The 26,918-nt window shown below is 42.6% G+C and overlaps 1 protein-coding gene across 1 annotated transcript in view; it reads right to left on the bottom strand.

Annotated features, from left to right (window-relative positions):
• Positions 1-26,918, bottom strand: part of DISC1 (DISC1 scaffold protein) — a 340,168-nt gene that overhangs the window by 66,425 nt on the left and 246,825 nt on the right. The window contains exon 9 of the mRNA XM_031659330.1: positions 11,302-11,362. Coding sequence (XP_031515190.1) covers positions 11,302-11,362 — 61 coding nt within the window. The remainder of the gene's footprint in view (positions 1-11,301; positions 11,363-26,918) is intronic.

Genomic DNA, 26,918 nt, shown 5'->3' with positions numbered 1-26,918 from the left:
GTCCACGTAAAAATCACAGCTGAATATCTTTCTGTCAACATAAAGAAAGAGGAATCTTCGTGTTTCCTAAGTCACTGAGCACCTTGCCAAATCTCAAACCTTCTTAAATATTGATTTCTCAATTGATCTCAGTTGGCAGAGTGATCGTATCATTGCTTTACAGCAGAGAAACTTTGGGTTGAATTGCGCAACACAGTGGAACCTATTTAATGAACCCTTTTGTTTTAAGTGATAATCAATCTCCTATCTATTTTCTATTCTATTAGTGAAAGTCATGGTCATCTTTTTCTTCAGGCTATCTTTCAAAAACACCACCGCATTCGATTAAGTGTTGAATTATCAATGACAAAGCAAATGATGACAGGCAACTAAGACCCCACGGATTCCACCCTCGTAGTGCTACCCAGATTATTTCCGTGCTGTTAAGTCTTGGGAAGAGGGCCCGCACCAGACAAGCCCACAGGGCTTCACTTCTAATCTTCCTTCTTCTTCTTTTCTTTCTTTTCTCTCCATGCCATTCTCTAGGGTAATATTTTTGCCTTCTCCAAGGAAAATACCAGAAAGAAAGCAGCCATCCCATTACTGTGTATATACCCAAAGGATTATAAATCATGCTGCTATAAAGACACATGCACACGTATGTTTATTGTGGCACTATTCACAATAGCAAAGACTTGGAATCAACCCAAATGTCCATCAGTGACAGACAAGATGATTTTCTTTTGAGCTCCACTGAAGGTCAAGAGGAGGGGCCTTGGAGCTCCCCAAATCTCAGAAGTGATGGGAAATCCTCCCCAGCACCTGAGCTTTGGATCCTGGGAACTCAGGGCTCTGTCAATCTCAGAAACTCCAAAACAGCCAGATCGGTTCTGAGAGCCGCAGTGTGCTCTAGGATCCCTGCCACTTGATTGTAGGAACCACTGACGTCTCTAAATCTTCTGTCACAGCCATTAGCAAGAACTCAATTACCTCATTTCTTTTTCTTCCCATCCTCTGCAGGAGGTGCTAACAGCTGGCCGAAGGGCAGACAGCAAAAAAAAAAAAAAAAAGCTGGGTGTTTGGATAATCAGAAGGTTTGGCAGATCCTTAATGGAGAGTATTAGCTACAAGCAAACATCTCTCTGCTCCCCATAATTTCACCAGGAAGATAAGGGATTCTCTTCTGTTTTTATAAAATAAAACCTATTTTTTAATGTAGAGTTTCTTGGTTTATAATTTCCATGGTGCCATAATTCCTACTAGTACATTCTAGTGATCATTGATTAATCCCTTATTATATGTAAGAAATAGTTTTTATCTTATCCTACTGTTGTCCCATTGTTATGACAGAAAATCAAGTCTTTAAGAGCTGTATTAACCTGGTAAAGACCCACAGCTCAGAAGTGACCACACTTGAATCCAGACGATCTGATTCCAGAGCTGGTACTTGAAAATAACAATCTTCAGGAGAGGGGTTACTGACGAGGCCCCTTCATGAGCCCCTCTCTATATGAAGCTTCCAGATCGACCACAGGGAGTTGGCGGTAGACAACACTGCTGCCAACCTCAGGGGTCTTCACTACATAGGGAAACAGAAACAGGTTTTTGTGTGTGTGTATAAGAGTTTTTTGTTTTTGTTTTTGCTTTGAAAGTAATGCCTCAAGAGGAAGGACACCTTTTATATTAATTACTGTGTCTGGTACTTCTGCTCAGGGTACCGAGAAGGGAAGAGTTGCCTCCGCCCCCCATGTTGTGGTCCAGATGCGAAGAGGCCAGTTTCAATTCGGGGTTGGTTGCTTCTTTTCTCGTTCTGAAGGAAAGACTTTCCTCAAACGGGGAGCTGGAATTATAGAGGATGGAACTCTGCTTTCTCTTTCTGAAGAACTGCATGTAGATTTTTTGAATTGATCTGAGTACTCTGGAAACTAAATTCCGTCACAAGTGAACATTTCCTGAGAAAGTTATTTCTGAGTTAAAATTCACTACATGGTTTCTCAGAGAATGGAAAGTATTATAATGACCAATAGGCCAATGCAGAAAAGTTAATTATAAATTATATCATTTACATTTTACATTGTAAAATGTTACTTAGTTTTACATACATATCAGTCAATACTTCATTGAGTATCTAGAATAGTGAACTACTATGGTGGTGAGTCTAATCCCCATCAAAATGTTACTAATGTTTTTCTTACTTTTGTTTTCCTTCCTTATTTTACTCTTTTTAATTCACGCCATTTTGTTATATTTTATGCATTTTTTTCCTCTGTGTATGTTTAGTTTATGCATTATTATTTTAAGCATACTTAAGATTTTTCTGATGAGATAAAATAAGGTAAAATTTAAATGCAAAAATCACATTTAACTTTGTAGAATTAAGTGCTTTATATTTTCTTACAGTTTGCATTTCAACTGATAACGTGATGTAAATCATTGTTTCTCTTGTAAAATTGGTCAGTATAGTCAAATAGCTTCAAAGTTCAAAAGTGTATAATCCAACAATGAATATTTTTATGGACAGTGCTATGGTTTAATATTAGAACATAAGTAAATGAATATTTTTTCAACACTCTCTAATTTAAACCGCGTGCACTCATCAGTAAGAAAATTATGAAACACCAATATTTGTTGCACAAATGATATACTTGTAATACTATATACATATAAAACATTTTTAAAGATAAAATATACATGGATGAAACGGAAGCATAAAACAGAAATTATAATATGTTCTTCCCACACTCCAGTAAACTGTTTTGTGTGCACCTGTTTTGGAAACAATTGCTCCAATCTTTGACCCTAATTCCCACCTTCATTAGATTGAAAGCAGTTGGCAGTTGACAGTCTTTTTTGGCTATGACACACAGGCTCTGGGAGACTGGGAGGGAGCCAATCTTGGTCTTTGAGGTGTTGCTTACCCTGCTGGCCACCTCTGGACATTCATCAGCAGGGTGAGTTCACCTGGCTATCATTCCACATCAGGCTTCCTATTGAAATTTTAATAATTAAAAAGTAAACACTAGTTTTTAAAAAGAGAACTGGATCATCTTTGGAAAAATACATCGGCCTCTAAATTTCAAAGTAAATTTCAGATAAGACCATTGAGTTCTTGATAGTTCCTTCTAAAGCTAAGAATGGCCTCCAAGGAGGTATCCAACTACTTTCTTCTATGTTCAAAACAGATTTAAATGATTTTTTGTTTGTCTTTCCTGATGATAAAAGTGTGAGGCACACTGGAAACAAACACTTGAGGAACACACTAGAGTACAAGGAAGCAAACATCACCTATAATCCACTAAGTGCTCAAGAGTTTGTGGCAAAGGTTTTATGTTCAACTTCAGGAAAAAAAAGTAGAGTTAGAATGAAGAGATTCTAGAAAGAAGAGAAATATTCACATTAGTCATGCGTACAAGATTCCATCAGTTAAATGGAACCACTACACCCATCCTCAAGGGGAGGGCTTGGCCCACTTGGGCCAGAGACATGAGTTTGCTATAGGGCATTAATGAATTCCTCCTATACAATGGTGAGAGATATAAGATCCATTTAAACAGGAACTCATCTACAAAGTAAGGACTTCTGAATATTTCATTTGACTCTTTAAAAAAGACAGATAACAGAGAATATGTAGTAATTGAGAAAATAAAAATTAAAGCAAGGTTTGTCTATAAGAGAAAACAAACTAGGAGAAAAAATTACACTTAACTACTAACCTCTGGAAACAATAAACCTGAAGGAGTGAGAGTAAGTTGGTCAAGCTCTTTAAGAGTAGTTTTTTCTATTCTATTATATACCAGTAAGATTTGATGGCAAGACAAATGGATTTGGGCACTGTATCTTCTCAGGTTGCCTTGACTTTCTGAATGTAAGAGTTGAGAATATAGTGTCAAGATAGCCAAGTTGCAATAAATTTTCAAGGAGGAACAAGATAAAACTGCTATTTATCCACTCATTAAGTACAATTGTCTGTTGACTACATGCCAAACAGCATGTCAACCACTTAGAATACAAGGAAAGTAAGGCATGGAAACCTTACAATACCACTTAGAATATAAGAAAGGTAAAGACTCCATCTACAAGGATCTCACAGTCTAAGAGAATTAGACAGACTGAGTGAATGCAACACATTCATATAAGTGGCTACCACTATGGGTACCACGCAGGAAACAGCAGGAGGCCAGAAAGACTTTATAGAGAAGGACAATTGTGCTGAGTCATAAGAGTGAGTGTGAGCACAGGGGCTAGGTCGGGGAGGGCTCTGCAAAGGTGCTGCTGTGGAGCACAGCTAACATGGGGAAATGGGCTAGAATGGAGCATCAGTCACTTGGTTCAGGTGAGGATTACAGAGATGAGGTTGGACCAGTAGGCTGGAACCACCTCATGAAAAGCCCAAGAGGCAGAGAGGAGAAGGACATAACAAGGACTGTGGAATTTAGGCTGGATGCGAAGGGAGCCTAACAGGATGGTAAGAAAGTCATTCTGGTTGTGGGAGAAGAGCAGAGTAAACTGTTGTGAGCCGGGGGGAAGAGAGGCTGTTAGAAGATAATTTAATGGGCCAAGTTGCAGGTAGTAGTGATAGGAATAGAGATGAAAGTCTCTATGGAATGACCAGGTAACTGACTGCAGCCACCCTCCTGGATATCTGGCTATACATAAGGAGAAGGAGGGATATCCCTAAAACAGGTGGAAATTGGAAAAAAGATTCCACAAATGGAATCTCTCCTTTGTAGAAGGAGGAACAGGAATATATGCATCTAACTTATAAATCAGAAGATTACAAGGCAAATCCTTGTTTAAACATACACTAAAAGTCCTCATGTAATATTTGCCCACTTTTGGCTTTGGGTTATGCAAGATGTGCTTTTGAACCACTGACAGCATCAGATACTTCCTAACTTTCTAATTCACTTGATGTGCTTGATAGAGAGTGGATCTTGAGTCCACCTGAGTTTGCCCCAATATCTGGGCCTTCAGGTCTCTGTATACTTTGAGAGAGTAACAAAGATAGTGCTATCATTTGAATTTGTCCCCAAAGTGGTGACTAGCCAGATCTAGGTTTCTTAGCTCTGATCTTTAACTGTATGCTCTCCAGCATTCTAATGGAAAAGGAGCAACCCATTCTGTTCTCAGCTGCTTCCTCTCTAAAATCCTGTAAGACCAAGACACGCTAAACAGGGGGAACAGGTACAGATTTTCATCTTCTTTAATGGATAACTTGACATGTTAATCAAGCAGTCACTAAGATGCACCATTGTGTCAGGTATTAAAACTGTTTTCCTATTGTAAAATGTTGATCCTCTTGGAAAGGAACTGTGAAGGTGACAGATTCTCAGTGAAGCCCACAGTGTCTGAGAACTACCATAACTACTGGTCTCCGTCACAGAGATCCTGATGGTCAGCAGGCTTTTGCAGCATCCACTCTGGCCTCCTGTTCTGAAGTGAGAATAGAATTGCCTACTGCCAGAGGGGTTGCAGACTCCTAGTTGCTTTTTCTCCTCCCTGTTCCATTGTTTCCACCATACCAGTTCACACAAATCTGAGCCAGGCCTCCTAATAGCTTGAAATAGCATGAAAAGGGCCTTCCAGAAGCAGGCTACAGGAAGGGCCAGCTACCATCATGGTCATTTGAGACTGTGGCAGGATCCTAGGTAGCTAAGGTATGTGAGTCAAGAAGCCAGGGGCAAGGTGGCTTTGCAACATCAGCAAGCCTGGAGAGGCAGAGAAAGAGGCTGGAGATGATAGAAGATGAGCTTAGGATGTTTCTAAATTATTTGCATTAATTCACATATTTATTCCATCATTCATTCAATACATGTTTATTGGGAACCCCTGTACCATCCAGCACTGGCAAATCACTGAGAATACAGTCTTGAACAAGGCAGACTTAATCTTATTAAGGGAGGAGACCACCCCTCATATTGTCTTATGCCCAATTTCTGCCTCCAAAGAAAGAAGAAGTAAAAACTAAAAGGCAGAAATGAAATCCACAAGCAGACAGCCCAGCGCCACACCCTGGGCCTGGTAGTTAAGAATTGACCCCTGACCTAATTGGTTATGTTATCTATAGATTACAGACATTGTATATAAAAGCACTGTGAAAATCCTTGTCCTGTTCTGTTCCATTCTAATTACCGGTGCATACAGCCCCCAGTCACATACTCCCTGCTTGCTCAATCGATCACGACCCTCTCATGCAGACCCCCTTAAAGCTGTGAGCCCTTAAAAGGGACAGGAATTGCTCACTCTGGGAGCTCGGTTGTTGGAGACGTGAGTCTTGCCAAAGCTCCCGGCTGAATAAAGCCCTTCCTTCTTTAACTCGGTGTCTGAGGGGTTTTGTCTGCGGCTTGTCCTGCTACATTATAATACCTGTCAAGGAGCACTTGGAAAGTGAGAATAAATCATTGCAAGCACATTACTCAGTCTTGGTGAGTCAGGGAACGTTTCATAGAGGAGAAATCTAAACCTTGAAGGCTGAATGGGAAGGCCTGGTGAGGGTGAGGGGTGGGCTGGGAGAGGCCCACCAGGCCACATGCAGAGGGGTTGGGGAGCAAGCTATGCCTGTGTGTCAAGGGCAAGGAGACCAGCCAGCCTCAGTCTACAGCATCTGACCCTCCTGAAGATGACTTCAAATCCCTAAGTATTGGGTTAACTATATGAAATTGTCATTTTTATAGGTCAAAAATGGTGAAATATCAGCAATTTCACATGGTTCAATCAAATACTTCTCTGGATGATACCCCTTAACCCTGTCCCCCTCTAAATTAGTTTCTTTCCAGAAAAAAAAAATGCAATGGCATTGGGAAGCATAAGGGAACAAGTATCAGCTGCAATAGGGTGATGATGGGGTGGTGATGGGTGATACTCAAGTACATGCAGAGGCCACATGGAAGAACGTCATGAACCACAGTAAGACATTTAGGCTTTATCCTTAGGACATCTGGCAGCCTTGTGCGATGACCAGATGGATATTTTAAGATGCTTACTCAAAACAACCTAGAGAAGGTGATAAGAGGGCAACAGTGAACAGCCAAGCAGGAAAAGTTGCTACTAGGATCAGAAGAGGGGCCCACACTGTCAGTGTGATAAAGGTAGGCAGGCTTGTGAGATACTAAAGAGGTAAGACTAACAAGACTCCAGAACTGAGTGAGAAAGGAAGTGGGGGAGCCAGCATGAGTCCATGGTGCCTGCCCACCCAGGCAGCCAGGTGGGTGGTGGGCCATGCATTGGGCTGGATGAAAAGGGGGAGGAGCTGACATGGAGGGAGAGAGGATGAGTTCCAGGCATGACTGTCGTAATTATGTATATAGGTTTTCATCTACAGTTCCTGACTCGTAATTCCCACACCCACTGTTATTTTTCCCCTAGGCAGGTCATAAAAACTAAAAATACACCCTAATCTCCCCCCGCCTTTCTGTCTTGGAGCTGGCCATAAAGAAATTCTCAGCTTTTATACCGGCACCCTGCTGTTTTTGTTACTGTAGCCTTATAGTATAGTTAGAAATTGGGTAACATGATGCCTCCAGCTTTGTTCTTTTTGCTCAGGATTGCTTTGGATATTCAGGCTCTTTTATGGTTGCATCAGCCTTGGGAAAGAAGTTATGCCCACATCCTCAAAAACAATTGCAACAAAAACAAAAATTGACAAGTGGGACCTAATCAAACTAAAGAGTTTCTGCACAGAGAAATAAACTATCAACAGAGTAAACAGACAACCTACAGAATGGGAGAAAATATTTCCAAACTATGCATCTAACAAAGGTCTACTATCCAGAATCTATAAGGAACTTAAACAATTTGACAAAGTAAAAACAAATAACTCCATTAAAAATTGGGCAAATACATGAACAGGTACTTCTCAAAAGAAGACATACAAGCAGCTAACAAAAATACAAAAAAAAGCTTAACATCATTAATTATCAGAGAAATGTAAATCAAAACCATAATGAGATACCATCTCACATTAGTCAGAATGGCTATTACTAAAAAGCCAAAAAACAACAGATGCTGGAGAGGTTGTGAAGAAAAGGGAGCACTCCTACACTGTTGGTGGGAATGTAAATTAGTTCAGTCACTGTAGAAGCAGTTTGCAGATTTCTCAAAGAACTTAAGACAGATTCAACACAGCAATCCCATCACTGGGTATATCTCCAAAAGAGAATAAACCATTCTACCAAAAAGACACATGCACTCGCATGTTCATCACAGCACTATTCACAATAGCAAAGACATGGAATCAACCTAGATGCCCATCAGTGGTGAACTGGATAAAGAAAACATGGTACATTTATACCATGGAGTACTATGTGGTCATAAAAATAATAAAATCATGTACTTTGCAGCAACATGGATGCAGCTGGAGGCCATTATTCTAAGCAAAGTAATGCAGGAACGAAAAACCAAATACTGCATGTTCTCATTTGTAAGTGGGAGCTAAACACTGGGTACTCATGGATATAAAGATGGGAACAACAGATACTGGAGACTGACAGAGGAGGAAGGGAAGCAAGGGTTGAAAACTAGTTCCAGGGGTACTATGCTCACTACTTGAGTGACAGGATCAATCATACCCCAAACCTCCACATCACACGATACATCCATATAACAAACCTATACATGTTGCCCCTGAATCTAAAATAAAAGTTGAACTTACAAAAAAGCAAGAAGGAAAGAAATTCTCTGACCTACCCTGTCTGACTGCAGGTCACATACCCTCATTTCAAGAGTCCTGTCCCATACCTGAAGGAAGAAACGCTGCACAGAGAAGCTGAGGAATCTGAACAGACAGGTCCTGTTGGGTTTTCCCACTCAGTCTATTTGTGGTGGATCACACTTTCTGTCCAATCACATTGCTACATGGTTGTCCACACTTCAATCATGCCTACCCAGTGATGTCCCCATAAAAGGCCCAAGAGGAGGGGGTACAGAGAGCTTCCAGATAGCTGAATATGTTCCTTGAAGATGGTGTGCCCAAGGAGGGCATGAAAGCTCGGCGCCCCTTCCCCACAGCTCACCCTATGCATCTCTTCATCTGTATCCTATGTAATCTCTTTTATAACAAACCAGTAAATATAAGTGTTTCTCTGAATTTCATGAACCAGTCTAAAAATCAAACCCAAGGAGGGGGTCACGGGAATCCCAATTTCTAGCTGGTTGGTCAGAAGCCCAGGCAAAACAACCTGGATCTGCCATTGGCATTGTAAGTGGGGCAGTCTTGTGGGACTGAGCCCTCAACCTGTGGCATCTGATGCTGTCTCCAGGTAGCTGGTGTCGGAATTGAGTCAGAGGACACCCAGCTGGTATCTGCGGCAGAACGGATTGCTTACTTTTTGGTGGGGAGAAACCCTCACGTATTTCATCACAGAAGCCTTCTGTGTTGATTATTGCATTGTGTGAGAACAGAGGAAAAGCCGTTTGTGTTTTTTCACTCAGAAGTGTTCGATCGGTTCTAATGGTAAAAAGAAGGAGGTAGTCAGGCACGGTGGCGCACAGCTGTCATCCCAGCACTTTGGGAGGCCAAGGTGGGTGGATCACCTGAGGTCAGGAGTTTGCGACCAGCCTGACTAACATGGTGAAACCCTATATCCACTAAATTAAAAAAAAAAAAAAAAAGAGCCGGGCAATGGTGGTGCTGCCTGAAATCCAAGCCCCTTGGGAGGCTGAGACAGGAGAATCGCTAGTACCTGGGAGGGAGAGGTTGCAGTGAGCCAAGATAGTGCCATTGCACTCCAGCCTGGGCAGTGAGTGAAACTCTGTCAGAAGAAAAGAAAGGAAAGGAAAGGAGAGGAGGAGAGGAGGGGAGGAGGGGAGGAGGGGAGGAGGAGAGGAGGGGAGGAGGGGAGAAGGAGAGGAGGAGAGGAGGGGAGGAGGGGAAGAAGGAAGGAAGGAAGGAAGGAAGGAAGGAAGGAAGGAAGGGAGGGAGGGAGGGAGGGAGGGAGGAAGGAAGGAAGGAAGGAAAGAAAAGGAAACTAAGGCGTGCCTACTGCCAACCACGTGAATGCTTTACATACGGTATTTAAATTAACACACCAGCTGGGGAGGTAGGTACCCTTCCTGCAGTTATATAGCTAAAACAAAACAAAACAAAACAGACAAATAAACAAACGAAAAAAACTGAAGGTGAGCGCTTACCTGAGGTTAGACAGTTTATATTTGGGAGAGCTGCAATTTAAATGGGCGTCTCTTTATCAATACCCATGTGCTTATGGCTACAACTTGCTGCCCAATAACCTAATGTATGGTGCGTGCTGTGCTGATGGCTAAAACAATGGCAGATGCAGTTGAGATCGAGAAGGATGTGCCAGAAATCTGTCCCGAACACGTGGGAGAGGAGGAAGGCCAGACTCAGAGCGGAGCACCTGACCCAAGTACAAGCTCTCCTCGTCCTGCTCACCTCTGCTAATCACCTGTGTCATAGATTCTCCCCAAGTCTAGGAGCATGGGAAGCAGGGAAAGATCAATCAGGGGGTTATAACACTTCTTTCCAAGGATGAGAATAAATCCTGTAATGCCTTGCTTACCCTGAAGAGTAGGACGCTGCAAGGCAGGCCCTCTCAACATCTCTTAAGGGAAAAGCAGCATTTTAGCTCACGACAGTGTCCTAGCAGACAAAGGTTTAAGGCATAGCCTAGCTAAAGAGTTACTTAACAAATTCCAAAATAGTAGCAAAATAGTCTCCATAAAACTAAATGACTTCCAGGGAAGAAAGCGCATATTCCACTCCAGTACTTGTTACCTTAATTAGGAACAGATTCTGAGGACGGGGATTTATTTTCCTAAGCACACATCCACAAAAGCCAGAAACATCTTGTCATGCAGCAGCATCCCTGACATTTCTCAAAGATGAATTCCTAATTGGGTTTAAAAAAAAACAACCAGAAATTTTCATGCTGATTTTGATTCAGGATTCAAAACAGAACCTAAGACGTGTATTTCTGTATTATTCCAAACCATGTATAAACTGCCTTAAAATCCCTAAGACTCCCTTCAAACACTAAAGTTTAAAAAAGGGAAAAACAGACTAAGAAATAAATTCTGAACTTAATGTAGCAAAGAAGACTCTTCTTTTTCTTATGGAACATGAAAACTATCCGGTGATCTCTCCAAGACACTTTTAAACACCTTAATCTACTTACTTTTTTAAAGACAAGACGAGGGCTGGCACCTGCTCTTTCGCTTATGGGGTTCAAAAGGCTTTTTTGTGTCTGTCTTTGTTAATTTATTAGAGAAATTGGCCAGCCTTTTTCATTGATATAACTAAATTTTGTTATAATAAAGAATCTAGATGTACCACAGAGTCTGAAATACAGAAATTATTATCCTTACCTGCACAGTTTATCCTTAAGTGTTTCCATGTACTTCATAGTATTTTCCTTCACACTTGTTTCTGGGGAAAAAAAGGAAATCCAAAGTGAATGCAACTGCAGTCAGAATTGAACAAAAACCATTCAACTAAAAGCTCAAAGCCAAAGGACAGAGGTCAAGCCACTAGTAATCGTAACATTCTATATTTGGAAAACATTCAAATCCATTGGAGTGGCTGCCTGAAGTCATGAGTTGGGGAGGATTCTGGGCCTCTGAGTGTCTCTGCAGGAGAAAGTCAGAGGCTGGAGCAACAGCGCTGAGCCAGCCTCATGTAGTCTTTCAAAGGCAGCTCACTGATAGTCTATCACTGGACGATGTGTGCTCTGTCTCCTACCTTTCCCGACTGATAGCCATGGGCTTGGTTGTCCAATACAGGGAAAGAGAACCTGACAGTGTAATGATTCCCATCCTACAGATGAACCAGAAAAGCCTCACTACAGGTAGAGGAGGATTGTGGACCCTTTCACTGAGAAGCAAACAAAAACATGGGATTCTGCCAGTAACTGGAAATCAATTGCTCAACCTCCAATGAGTGATGAGATCGGCTACTCTTCGAGATAAACTCAGCGCTTCCTAATTACCAAATGTTGAAGGAATGAATGATTGCTATGGTTCGACAGATCGAAGAGGCACTTTATGGATAAAAGAGATTTGATATACTTTGAACAAGTTCTCCCCTTTTGCTCATCTGAGGAATGAAGGTGCCTTCTTCTCAAGGTGATAACTAACAGACATGCACACCAAGTGTCTGGAATAACACCTGCAGCCAAGGGGTTTCTAGCAAATGGTGGCTGGAATGATCAATGATGCTGCCATGTCTATTATTAGTATTATTATTGTTATCGTGGGTTTTATCATTGTTTTTATTCCAACCTTTATTCTGAAGGGTTATTTATGCTGAAGGGCTCATGTACTCTAAAGTTGGGGAATGTGGAAACACAGAAGCCAGGCTGCCCAGATTCATGCTACTAGAGTGTCTGGGGATTCTTGGACTTCTATTTCAGTCAACATGTATGTGTAAGGTGAGGGACAGTGGAACTGGAAAAAGTACCCTGACATTCCTCATAAAGAAACTAAATATTTAGATGGAAATTAAAACAATTACACATTCTGGTTCATTAGTCCATAAAAGGTAAAAAGAGATATTTACACAATGAAAACAACTGCTTAAGTTGCTATCTTTTCTTACTGACTTATGCTTGTCTAACACACAAACTTCGTTGTGCTAGCTGGAGCAATTATTGCAAGTTCCAAATGCCCCAACCAGAAATGTGTCTCTGTTTCACATGCCATACATATTTATGTGCCACACACTGTTCTAGGCATGTGGGATAGCTCAGTGGACAGAAGAGGTAGATTCCTGCTTCTGTAGTGCTTCCATTCTGGCAGCGAGGGATGCTAAAGAATAAACATAAAAATTCCATAGAACATTAGAAGGTGATAATGACAATAAGGATTTAAGGCGAAAAAAAAAGACAGCAAGCGAAACAGGCTGTAGAGTGGTCAGGGAAGACATCACTGGGGAAATGACACTGCCTAAAAGTTTGCAGAGGGAGGGAAGAGGGAGTCGACAGGCATCCTGGGAAGAGTCGAAGTCATCCTGGGAAGAGGGAGTCGACAGGCATTCTGCGAATGGAGTAGGCAGTCTGAAGGCCCCAGGGCAGCAGCACAACTGTGTGCTCCAGCGAGTGTGGCCAGAGCCGAATGTTCCATGGGGAGAAAAGATGAAGGCAGAGAAACAACCCAGGTCCAATCACACAGGCCACTGTGGTAAACTATAGTCTCAAAATGGCCACAGCAATATTTCTGGTACCACATACTCTTCCAGAACCTGGCCGCTCCCTATCAAGAGGTAAAGTATATTTCCCTCTTCTTGAATGTGGTCAGGCTGAGACTGCTCCAACCCACTGAGTATGATGGAAGGTATTCTGTAACTCTTCTGAGGCTAAAGTCCAGTTTCTGCCTGGCTTTCTGTCCTGGGAACCCTGCCACCATGTTGTGAGGAAGCCCAAGCCACATGGAGAGGCCCTGTGTAAGTGTTTCAGCTGAAAACCTGGGTGATGGTCTTAGACTACATCCAGCACCAATCTCCAGATATCTGAGTGAGTGAGCTTTCAGGTGGTTAGTGTCTTTGAGTCTGAGGGATCCAAACACCACAAGATGGAGACAAGTCCCCCCACTGTAAGCTGTCTGAATTCCTGACTCACAGAATTTTGCACATAATAAATGGTGATGTTAAGTCATTAAGTTTGGGGATGTTGTGTTGCACAGCTGTAGTAACTAGAAGGCCACTGTCAGGATTTTGAGTGTTCTGAGTGGAATGGAAAAACACTGTAGAAGAAAAAAAATGAGATTGACCTACAGCTACTATGTTGAGAATACACCATAGGGGAGGATGGGGTGGAAGCAGAAAGACATGGACGAGGTTAGTGCAATCATCCAGGAAAAGATGATGAGGATGTGGAGGAGGAAAAGTAGAATATTTTTCTCACCCATCACCAGGGTCATGGCTGACACCCCTATAACAAAAGACAGGTTAACAAGAGAAAGGCATGACAAATTTATGTAACCAAAGTTTTATGTGATATAGGAGCCTTCAGAGATGAAGACCCCAAGACCCAGAGAAAACTGTCTATTTTTGTGCTTAAGTTCAATGAAGCATATGAAGAATGGACAGCTATGTAGAAACATGATTGGACAAAAAGCATATGATCTAATGGTGATAAACTGGAGCTCAGCATGGCCTGTTTGTTCAGAATCTTCTTGGCCTCTGTGTAGCATTCCTTCCCTCCAGGTGAGGGGGCAGGGCAACTGTCACATAAGGGTCTTATGCCCACTTTCCAGGGAAGGTAACCAACAGAATCCTTTAAGATCAGCTCTCACACAGAAAGACAGCGGATGGTCAGAGTGACCTTTCTGCTTCTGCTGTTTTCTCAGTTTCCAAGGTGCTGTACTTTGTAGTATCATGTTCTATGTCCCAACAGGGACTTAAACTAGTGCATTAGCAGGAGTTAGTGATAAGTGGGTAGATTTTAGATATATTTTAAAGGTAGAGACAATAGCTTTCCTAGTGGGTCAAATGTCAGGTTTGAGAAAAAGAAAAGTTGGCTGGGCGCGGTAGCTCACGCCTGTAATTCCAGCACTTTGGGAGGCCGAGGCAGGTGGATCACCTGAGGTCAGGAGTTCAAAACCAGCCTGGCCAACGTGGTGAAACCCCATCTCTACTAAAAATACAAAAATTATCTGGGTGTGGTGGTGGGCACCTGTAATCCCAGCTACTCGGGAGGCTGAGACAGGAGAATCGTTTAACCTGGGAGGCGGAGGTTGCAGTGACCCAAGATCGCGCCACTGCACTCCAGCCTGGGCAACAAAGAGCAAAATTCTGTTTCAAAAAAAAAGTCAAGAATGACTACAGATTTTTACCCTAAGCCACCAGAAAAAAACAGAAATTGCCATCAACTAAGATGGGAAGAATGAGAAGTGAAACTGGTTGGGGAGACAAGAATTTAGCTTTGGATTTGTTAAATTTGAGAAGTTTTTAGACATTCAGTGGAGATGTCAAGTGTGAGGTTGGTTATCTGAGTCTGGAGTTTGGGAAAGTTCTGGAACAGAGACATTTGGGATTGGCATTTGAAGGAATGAGACTGGACAATATCACTGAGGAAGTGGGAGTAACTTAAGAAGCCCTTGTTGATCATAGGCAATGCACCATTTATATTGTGATAGCACCTTCCATCCAATGGACAAAAATGGACAGCACCCGCCGAGGAAAAGAAAGCCATATTCTTACGTTTAAAAATAGTCTAGATGTCTATGAAGCTAATCACTTTCTTAAGAAACTGAATGCTAAGTACTTGCCTCATCTCAATGTCTGAAGCACCAGTTAGTGATACGCTGGACCTGCACGAGAACTTCCAGGCAGAGCCATGGGCTTTTCTACTTGCCTGGAGCCTGCCATCTAAGGAGAATGCTATGTTGAACTATTACTTTCATTGGACCCAACCTATGTCCCAGCCAGACAGCCTAAAAGTACCTTGCACGTATTCACTAAGTTGACTCACAACCTTCAAGACAGGCCAAGACTGTAGACAGGGAGTTTAGATTTTAAACTTCCTAAAAAATACACCCACAGACACAGTGACTGAGAATAGAAGTCACCTTTTCCTCTCTTCTTACTTCCCTCCTCTTCCTTTCTTCCCTACCATTTTAGGCCCGATAGAGCAGGGACCTGTGAGAATGGTGATGGTAGAAAGGCAAGGTTCCAAGAAGCAAAGAGGGCACTCAAGGAAATGCCGAATACAAAAGGAAATGCTACGAAACAAACAAGACCAGAGGACTGCAGGCCTCCTGATCAGGAAGAAGCAGGAACACATTAACTGCTTCTGTTTATTAAGGGAATCTTATATCCAGATTCAGGCCATGATATCAGAGTGGAATTCATACAATTAGTTTGATGAATCCAATTAAACAAAAACTTGGATTAACGGATTGATAATTAAATGCCATAAATCAGTAAACACAGTAGAGTGCATGAAACAAACACACATCACGCTACAGGAGTTCAATCTGGGTCCTCCTTCATGCAAGACCCTATACTTGGCACTAATTAAATATAAAAAGGACATAGCTTCCAGAGACACAGAGATAGCTGTGGGGCCAGCCTCTTTAACACTGATTTCTCACTGGAGTGCACAGCAACATTTTCCATAAATATTCATCATAACCAATAATCCAAAAATATCCCTATGAGTCTGATGGGAAAAAAAAAAAATAACCAACCTACCCAGCAACAGCTTTTTCAATGTAAATACGGAAGTTGGAAGGTAGAAGATGTCAACACGAAAGTAGAAGAATGTTAAGTGGGAGGAAGTCCAACTAGGTTTCAATGCGTTGTATCCCTTGCATAATAAAGGGACAGCAGTATTTGACATGAAAATAGCATGGGAAATGAGTAACACCCAGGCAGACTTGGTATCAGATTCAATGGACCAGTGACTTGAAGAAACTCCAGCCCCACCACCCTCAATTAATAAGGAAGACATGCTCAGATGGGGTCAGTATGATACGATCTCACCTTTGAAAATGGAAGCCAAAGGGACCTCCCCGGTTTAGCATTAATGGCAAACTTTGTCAAACATTAGCTACGTCATTGGAATTTTCTAAATTAACAATAAGTACCAAGTGAGACCTGGCCTACATTTACGAAAATAAGTCATCAGATTTCAAAGATCAATATTCAAGAATCTATTTAGATAAAATTAACTCCCACTTAGTAAAATCTTTCAGAAGGAAGATGTGAAAGACAAAGGAGAAATTTTAGAACTCTGAGAAATTTTCAAATAGCTAAGGTATTATGCTGTCTTCGAGTGAATGAAAGGACTTTTGTTCAGATAATTAAATCATGCACGAGGATGAAGAGGTAACATAATCCTGAAAAGACGCAGGAAAGTCAGCAATACAGGAAAACGGACCTGCAGTTGGAATGTCTTGGCAGGTGGGGTGGCATAAGATTGTTTCAGTTCTTGAAAGATGGTAGATTCTTTCTATGAAGTCCTACATGAGTGAAATTTCACACTGAAGGGCAAAATGGAAATATCAACCATGAACCCCTAAAATGTAGAGTTTTGTCTGCTCATACACAAATGACACTGACTGTCACATTGGAGACCCAGTGTGTGGACACACGTGATATTGATTTAGCTACCATTTTACTGAGCACTTTCTTTTGCAAGACCTGTTTTAAACACCTTATTCTAAACATGAACTAAATAATAGTATCAATGAAGCAGCTCTATCATTATCACCATTTTATAGTTGGTGAAATGGAGCAGCAGTAAGGTTCAAAGTCACACTGCCAGTGAGGGATAGTTCCAGAGCTCACTGTTACAAAACACATGACTTCAACTTTATATAACAGGAGAGCAGTCACTGCACACTGAATTAATGCATGTGAAATCTCAGCACCAACAAAATGAAGCCGGTGTTCAAAGACAGTAAATTCAGGAGAGGCCAAAGGTTGTGCTGTAAAAAGTCAGAGTTATAAAGAGTACTGACCATTGCAAAGATGAGCCATCAATAAATGAAAATCTCATTGTCTGTAAAATGTAAGGAAGAATGCTAATAGTATATCAGCATAAAACAAATCAACATTGTGTAAAATAAATTTATATATATAAACACATATGTGTATATATACATATGTATATATGTGTGTGTATATACATGTATGCATACATATATATATGAAAGAGAATAGGCCAAGTTGATTTCAAAGTAGGTTGCAATGAGAAAATGATTAATAACTTTCTAAAGCATATATCTACACTGGCTCATTCTCCCCAGTGAGAGGTTAACGGTGTGATTTTACTAAAAGATTTTGATTTGCATGTATAAATTTATTTATTTTCAGCATTTCTCTGCTATCACCTATCTGTGGTAGTTCTAGTTTAGCTAGAATTCTCAAGAGAGGACTTCTGAGTTCAACAGAATTCAGTCCTTCCCAGGCTTTTGACTACTCAATATAAATTCTCTAGATCCAGAGCCCAATAAATGCATCATTACCAAATTAGCAAGAGATTCATTTCTCATTGTCAGGGCATCGTTCAGTATGTTGTTGTTAATTCTCTGTCTCTTTTTCTCTGATGTTGATAAGACGTTTACAGATAGAAGGAAAATTATCAGATATGAGTCCTACAGATTTAAGAAGTGGTAACAGGGAAAGGGTTTCTCTTTGGAGTTATACTTGACTGTCATTCATACATTAATCTAATGTTTTTTCTTTTTCTCTTTTTTTTTTGAGACAAGGTCTTGCTCTGTCACCCGAGCTAAAGTGCAGTGGCGTGATCACAGCTCACTGCAGCCTTGAACTCCTGGGCTCAAGTGATCTATTTTTTTGTAGAGATGAGGGCTCGCTTTGTTGCCCAGGCTGGTCTCGAACTTCTGGCTTCAAGTAGTCCTCTCACTTCCACTTCCCAAAGTACTGAGATTACAGGCATTAGCCACCACACCCTGCCTCTAATGTTCCTTAAATGCCTACCACATGCCAGACTCCATGTTAGGCACTGGGGCCACAGAGGTGAATATCATGCTACCCACGGGCTTAAGAAAATCAGGCTTGGTAATAGAAAGAGTCACATCAATAGATGACTAATAAAAGCAACAAGTTAGATTCCATAATAAAAGTAGCAGTCACGCTCGGAGCATCATGGAGGGAGATTTGGCCCAGCTTGAGGGGGTTTAAACACGACTCCCTGAGGAAGTGACTGAGTTAGAGATCTTAAAGGATTTTCCATGCTAGCTGATGCAGGAGGAGGCATGGATAATCCAAAACAGCAATTGCATGTAAAATAAGATTTGTGTTTTAGAATAGCAGGCATTTCATGTCATATCATTTTACCTCCCCAAGTATTTCCAAATCGTTTCCCTCCAAGCTTACTTTATGATTACTAGATGTACTACACGATCCCATACCAAAGGAAGACGGAGTAGCTACAGGAAATCAGCCTGTCCGAAAGCACAGGCTCTGAGCTTCTACCACTGCCCCAATAGCCACACTTGAACGTGAAGGTAAGATTAACTCATTCTTCCAGCTTTTCACCTTTGAGTAACGCGAGTGAGAATGTTGAGTTACAGTAAGTAACTTCATGCTGGCAGAGGTACCCAAAGAACAGAGAGTGAAAAAGTGTTTTCAGAACTGGCACATCATCCTGTGACTCAGTTGTCCATGAAAAAAGTAAAATCAATTATTCTGAACTATGTTGATGCCTCCGCTTCCACTGTTTTGTCCTGTGGGATGGTGTGTGGCTGTTGCTTCTCAGCGAGTCACCACCCTCAGAGAGTTCTGCTCCATTGCCCTTGAACCCTGGAGCACATCTCAAAGACTTGTCTGTCTTGATACTCATGTATGTAGACACAGCTCCTTGCTTAGACAGGGAGAGAGAGTGGGCAGGAAGAAGGAAAGGAGAAATGAGTAAGGAAGCTCCACCAGGTTTACAAATGTTTGCTATGTGGCGAGTGCTTATAGTAGATAAAGCCCAGGTTCCGATTTTACCTGCTGTGCCTGTCACTAGTTAATTGGGTATCATCTAATATAGTAATTCTCACTTTCCCCGTTCAGACCTGCTCCTACATGCAATCTCCTGATGCCCTTGAAGCACACAGCCTAATAAATCAGCACAAGTCAATGACAAAAGAAAAACCAAATGCTTGCGGTATGGAAAGCAGGTCAGTAAAAAGCTAACACTATCAGTTCCAAGCAGGTTCACTTCACAGCCTCCCACTCACGTGCCCTTGTCAAATGCTTTTTCTAAATGGAAAGACAGGCTAACTTTTCTCAGCAATCCCTGCTGACAGCAGCAGGCATATCTGGGTTTGCTTTCTTGCTTTCTGGTGCCTATAACTGAAAGAGTTGTGACCTGGAGATTAATTTACAGTATTTTAAAAATTGCTTAGAATGCCTATTTACTGCCTTACCTAGTAGTGTGCAACTGAGAATATGCAGTCTCATTCTTTGATTCTTTCTATTATTTCCCTGAAATACAGACATCACACACACATTTTTTTTTTTCATTCTTTTTGATTGACAGAAGAAGAAAGAAAATTTGGGACTCTGTTTTAAAAGTGAAATACTGTCTTCTTAAACAACTTGTGTTTAAAACCAGCCTCAATCCACACTTGATCTTCTTACGCTAGGAAAAGTGAGCTCACACTGAGTGCTGGTAGGATGCTTCATGTGCGTCCTTATTTTGTTTAATTCTCACAATAACTCTCTAAATCCCTTTTGAGGATAAGGAGACTGAGGCTGCGAGAAGTTCTTTCAAGGAGTAAATAAAAAATTCAGACCCACTTGGGTTTTATGCCAAAGGTTCTGTGTTTACAAATATGCAATATTGTTGCCCAGTTGTGATGAAACATAATTTATGAATTTCACTGAGGGAATTTCGCAAAAGGAAAGAATTTACTTTTCCCTCTAAAGCAGAGGCTTTTCATATGCAAGTGTTAAAAGACACAAGAGCTTGTGGGTCTGATGGTTGGTTTGAGCTGTTGCTGTTGGGAGACATGCTGGGGCACCAGCAGGAAGACGTAGTTCGTGCTCAGTGGCCAAAGATGGCGTCCTCCGAAGGCAGCCAGATCCGGACTACGCGGTGTTTTCCAGGTTGGAGGTGCCCTCCTCAACTGCCTTATGAAGTTCCCAAGCAGCCCGCCCAAATACTACCTGCTCCTTACGCCGAAGGGATTTGGCAGGAAAAAGGCCAAATTGGCCATGCGGAGGCACAAAGTGAGGTCAGAACAACTTCCCATTTGATAAAAGCCTTTCGTTGGCTGTGAGGTTCCAATCATCACTCCATGCCTTACTCCCACCCCAAAACACACACATGCTGTCCACATCCAGGCACTGGCCCTCACCCCTACGTGGCCTCACTCTGCCTGACTGGGCACCTCCTGCTTATAAACATAGTCTCATTAGAGGCCAAAGATGCTAAGACAACGAGCCCCGGCTAGTAAGACACACACAGAGGTCTCCTCTCCTTTAATACGCAGGTGATAGATACATGGGTGATGAACAAGTATGTGTAAAAATTAACACAGGAAGGCCAGGCGCAGTGGCTCACGCCTGTAATCCCAGCAGGCGTTTGGGAGGCCGAGGCAGGCGGATCACGAGGTCAGAAGATCGAGACCATCCTGGCTAACATGGTGAAACCCCATCTCTACTAAAAATACAAAAATTAGCTGGGCGTGGTGGCACACACCTGTTGTCCCAGCTACTTGGGAGACTGAAGCAGGAGAATCTCTTGAACCTGGGAGGTGGAGGTTGCAGTGAGCCGAGATCGCGCCACCACACTCCAGCCTGGGTGACAGAGTTGAGACTCCATCTCAAAGAGAAAAAAAAAGATTACACAGGAAAAATGCAAATGATTGAGTATCTGCTTCAATCTAGAATAGCCCTTGGACATACCCAAGAAGGGCCCCTGCCATGGGCATCATGCTAGAGAACCCTCACTTCTAGATTCCTCCAGACTGCCCCTTTGCATGGTGAGGCGGTCACATGGCCAAAATATTTGCCCTTTCAATTCTGCTCTGTGTTCTTGGTACTCAGAATTTCCTGCCCAAATGTCTCTGGGAGCACTTCTTCTTCTTCTTCTTTTTTTTTTTTTTAATACTTTAAGTTCTGGGGTACATGTGCAGAATGTGCAGTTTTGTTTATTAGGTATACACGTGCCATGGTGGTTTGCTGCACCCATCAATCTGTCACCTACATTAGGTATTTCTCCTAAAGCTATCCCTCCCCTAGCCCCCCACCACCCGACAGGCCCCAGTGTGTGATGTTCCCCTCCCTATGTCCATGTGTTCCCATTGTTCAACTCCCACTTAAGAGTGAGAACATGTGGTGTTTGGTTTTCTGTTTTTGTGATAGTTTGCTGAGAATGGTGGTTTCGAGCTTCATCCATCTCCCTGCAAAGGACATGAACTTATCCTTTTTTATGGCTGCATAGTATTCCATAGTGTATATATGTCATATTTTCTTTATCCAATCTGTCATTGATGGACATTTGCGTTGGTTCCAAGTCTTTACTATTGTGAATAGTGCCACAATAAACATATGTGTGCATGTGTCTTTATAGTAGAATGATTTATAACCCTTTGGGTATATAACTCAGTAATGTGATTGCTGGGTCAATGGTATTTCTAGTTCTAGATCCTTGAGGAATCGCCACACTGTCTTCCACAATGGTTGAACTAATTTACACTCCCACCAACAGTGTCAAAGCATCCCTATTTCTCCACACCCTTTCCAGCATCTGTTGTTTCCTTTTTAATGATCGCCATTCTAACTGGCATGAGATGGTATCTCATTGTGATTTTGATTTGCATTTCTCTGATGACCAGTGATGATGGGCATTTTCTCATGTGTCTGTTGGCTGTATAAATGTCTTCTTCTGAGAAGTGTCTGTTCATCTCCTTTGCTAACTTTTTGATGGGGTTGTTTTTTTCTGTTAAATTTGTTTAAGTTCTTTGTTGATTCTGAATATTAGCCCTTTGTCAGACGGATAGATTGCAAAAATTTTCTCACATTCTGTAGATTGCCTGTTCATGCTGATGATAGTTTCTTCTGCTGTGCAGAAGCTCTTTAGTATAATTAAATCCCATTTGTCAATTTTGGCTTTTGTTGCCATTGCTTTTGGTGTTTTAGACATGAAGTCTTTGCCCATGCCTATGTCCTGAATGGTATTGCCCAGGTTTTCTTCTAGGATTTTTATGGTCTTATGTTTAAGTCTTTGATCCATTTTGAGTTGATTTTTGTATAAGGTGTAAGGAAGGGGTCCAGTTTCAGTTTTCTGCATATGGCTAGTTAGTTTTCCCAACACCATTTATTAAATAGGGAATCTTTTCCCCATTGCTTCTTTGTGTCAGGTTTGTCAAAGATCAGATGGTTGTAGATGTGTGGTGTTATTTTTGAGGCCCCTGTTCTGCTCCATTGATCTATATATCTGTTTTGGTACCAGTACCATGCTGTTTTGGTTACTGTAAGCTTGTAGCATAGTTTGAAGTCAGGTAGCGTGATGCTTCCAGCTTTGTTTTTCTTGCCCAGGATTGTCTTGGCTATGTGGGCTCTTTCTTGGTTCCATATGAAGTTTAAAGTAGTTTTTTCCAATTGTATAGAGAAAGTCAGTGGTAGTTTGACGGGGATAGCATTGAATCTATAAATTACTTTCGGCAGTATGGCCATTTTGACGATATTGCTTCTTCCTATCCATGAGTATGGAATATTTTTTCCATTTGTTTGGTCCTCTCATTTCCTTGAGCAGTGGTTTGTAGTTCTCCGTGAAGAGGTCCTTCACATCCCTTGTAAGTTGTATTCCTAGATATTTTATTCTCTTTGTAGCAATTATGAAAGGGAGTTCACTCGTGATTTGGATCTCTGTCAGTTATTGGTGTATTGGAATGCTTGTGATTTTTGCACATTTATTTTGTATCCTGAGACTTTGCTGAAGTTGCTTATCAGCTTAAGGAGATTTTGGGCTCAGACAATGGGGTTTTCTAAATATACAATCATGTCATCTGCAAACAGAGACAACTTGACTTCCTCTCTTCCTATTTGAGTACACTTTATTTCTTAATTGCCCTGGCCAGAACTTCCAATACTACGTTGAATAGGAGTGGTGAGAGAGGGCATCCTTGTCTTGTGTTGGTTTTCAAAGGGAATGCTTCCAGTTTTTGCCCATTCGGTATGATATTGGCTGTGGGTTTGTCATAAATAGCTGCATTGATTGGATACCAGATCCAGATGCAACTTTGGACTCCTTCAGTTCTTTAGCCATTTTCTTTAGCCCCCACAAACCTGAAAGAGGCTGAGAGCTGGGAGTAGCTGCAGAAAGCAGACCTCTCCTTCCAGAAGAAGGATCTGGGCACTGCATCCAAGCCCCCACCACAGAGCAGGTAGACAAAACTCAGACACACATGCTGGAGTGTCTGTGCATGAATCTGCAAGACAGTCATGGTGAGGGACAACAGAGATGTGCGAAAAATAGAGCTGGAGGCTGGGTTCAGGGGACCAGGACTCTGGCACCTCTGCTTTCTGATATAGAGTCCAAGGAATTCAAGCATTCTAAACTCATACCTGGTCTCCTAATCATTAATCATTAAGAAGTCATATTTATGGCAGGGTGTGGTGGTTCACGCCTGTAATCCCGGCACTTTGGGAGGCCGAAGCAGGCAGATTACCTGAGGTCAGGAGTTCAAGACCAGCCTGGTCAACATGGTGAAACCCCATCTCTACTAAAAATACAAAAATTAGCCAGCCGTAGTGGCGTGTGTCCATAGTCCCAGCTATTCAGGAGACTGAGGTAGGAGAACAGCTTGAACCCAGGATGTGGAGGTTGCAGTGAGCCAAGATTGCACCACTGCATTCCAGGTTGAGTGACAGAGCGAGACCCTGTCTAAGAAAAAAAGAAGTCATATTTGTCAAGTGTATTAATCATGCTTTTTTTCATTTTCAGTATTTTATGATGCTTTGACATCTTGGGGCCTTGCTGACTCTAGAGGGTCTGCTCCTCCCAGGGTTATTCCTAGAAAGAGTAAACAACTCACATGTGAGCACACCCTTGCTAGGATAACCAAGCAATCCAGAACCCACACCTCCAACCACCTCCTGTACTGGGCTCTCACACGCTGGGCCACTATCCCTTGCCCCTGACATCAGATAACTAGGGACACCCCCTATACCGCAGAGTCCACTGAAATTATTCAAACTAGCTAATCCCAAGCCTGGTTGCCCTGCCTTTCCCATTCCTTCTCACTGAAACTGCAGTAAAGGCTCTTGCCCACATCTTCCCCCTCACTCTCTCTACCTCCTCACCAACACTGGTGCATCCCCATGTGGCCTGGCATAGCATGGCATGTCCCAGCCCTTGGGAACTGTGAGTAACAAACTCTTTTCTTTTTTTTTTTTTTTTTGAGACAGAGTCTCGCTGTCACCCAGGCTGGAGTGCGGTGGCCGGATCTCAGCTCATTGCAAGCTCTGCCTCCCGGGTTTAGGCCATTCTCCTGTCTCAGCCTCCCGAGTAGGTGGGACTACAGGCACCCGCCACCTCGCCCAGCTAGTTTTTCTGTATTTTTTAGTAGAGACGGGGTTTCACCGCGTTAGCCAGGATGGTCTCGATCTCCTGACCTCGTGATCCACCCATCTCGGCCTCCCAAAGTGCTGGGATTACAGGCTTGAGCCACCGCGCCTGGCCACAAACTCTTTTCAATGGCAGCTGTCTCCTGATCAGTTAGTCTCACCATGCCTGAATAATACATTTTAAAGCATCAAGGAAGGACAGTAGAACATTTAGCCATTTACTAGGTTGATTTATCTCTGGAAATATGCAGATATATGGTATAGGGGCCTTGGGCTCTATCACGGCCCCAGCCCCACATGTATTAGTGGTGAGCCTGCTTTTACCAATATCCGCAGTTAATTCTAAAATGGACAAAGGAAGAAAAAAAGGCAAGCCTTCTTAGCTGTGAGCACGACATTATGAAGGGGCTAAATTTCAACCTTTTCAAAATAGTCCACAGGGAACATAATCCTTCATCTCCCACAAACCCCAGCAATGTGTGTTATGAGGCTCCCAGGCAGCACTTTCCTGGTAGAAGCAGGAAGGAGGCAATGCCAGGTGCTCAGCACAAGGACCCATGGATGGCTGGGAGTGTCCCTGATGGTACAACTCAGAGTATTCAACACAGTTCCCTGAAGCTAAAACGAGGCACCTCTGGCCATGGCATTTTCTTGCTTTCTTTCTTTCTTTTTTAGACAGTCTCACTCTCTTGCCCAGGCTGGAATGCAGTGGTACAATCTCGGCTCACTGCAATCTCTGCCTCCCAGGTTCAAGCGATTCTCCTGCCTGGGCCTTCTGAGTAGCTGGGACTACAGGCATGTGCCACCATACCTGGCTAATTTTTGTATTTTCAGTAGAGACAGGCTTTCACCATATTAGCCACGGTGGTCTCAAACTCTTGACCTCGAATAATCTGCCTGCCTTAGCCTCCCAAAGTGCTGGGATTACAGGCGTGAGCCACTGCTCCTGGTCTGGCCATGCCATTTTCTGTTTCCACACAGCACAGCTGGGAAATAGAGAAGGCTGAATGCAGAACTCTGATGGAAACTATGAGTTCTGTCTTCTCCAGGGCCACCCAGTAGGTTCCCTGTTAGGGGAGGAGCCTACACCTCCCCTGCACCTTTTTATTCTTGTCCTTCTTCCCAGAAGTAGATCCCAGAAAAACCTGCTTGATACCCTGCACTGGCTTTCCCTGGATCTGGAATAAAATCCAAATCCTTCCCAAGACCTTCAGGTGCTGCACGGTCAGCCTTGCTTGTTTGTTCCCTCTTTCCCTCGTCCCCTGGTTACCTCGTCCCCTGGCCCCCAGATCACAGGTGTGGTTTTCTCATCTCCACTGCAGGAGCTCTTTCCCCATCCTCTGTCTGGCTCGCTCTGCTCCCTTCCTGTGGGGGCAGCACTTATCCTTTAAGCCACGTCTTTTTTTTTTTTATATATATTTTTCGTAGAGACGGGGTTTCACTGTGTTACCCAGGATGATCTCGATATCTTGACCTCGTGATCCGCCCGTCTCGGCCTCCCAAAGTGCTGGGATTACAGGCGTGAGCCACCGCGCCTGGCCTTTAAGCCTCATCTTAAATGTTCCCGCCTTTGAGGGCACTTTCCCCTACAGTTCTTGGCTGGCTGCCACCCTGATAATTTGCTCTCTGATCCTTTACTGGTGCCTCTGCAGTCCTTTTAACAATTACATATTTTTTGTTTTTTATATTTGTCTTTCCCATTAGAATTCAAGTTTCAGGCTGGGTGCGGTGGCTCACGCCTGTAATCCCAGCACTTTGGGAGGCCTAGGCGGGTGGATCACGAGATCAGGAGTCCGAGACCATCCTGGCCAACATGGTGAAACCCCATCTCTACTAAAAATACAAAAATTAGCTGGGCATGGTAGCTTGCACCTGTAGTCCCAGCTACTCGGGAGGCTAAGGCAGGAGAATCGCTTGAACCCAGGAGGCAGAGGTTGCAGTGAGCCAAGATTGCACC

This window comes from Papio anubis, chromosome 1, assembly GCF_008728515.1.
Source record: "Papio anubis isolate 15944 chromosome 1, Panubis1.0, whole genome shotgun sequence".
In the NCBI taxonomy this organism is placed as follows: Eukaryota; Metazoa; Chordata; class Mammalia; order Primates; family Cercopithecidae; genus Papio; species Papio anubis.
Note: the sequence above shows the minus strand (reverse complement) of the source record. Positions and strands in the feature narration are given on the sequence as shown.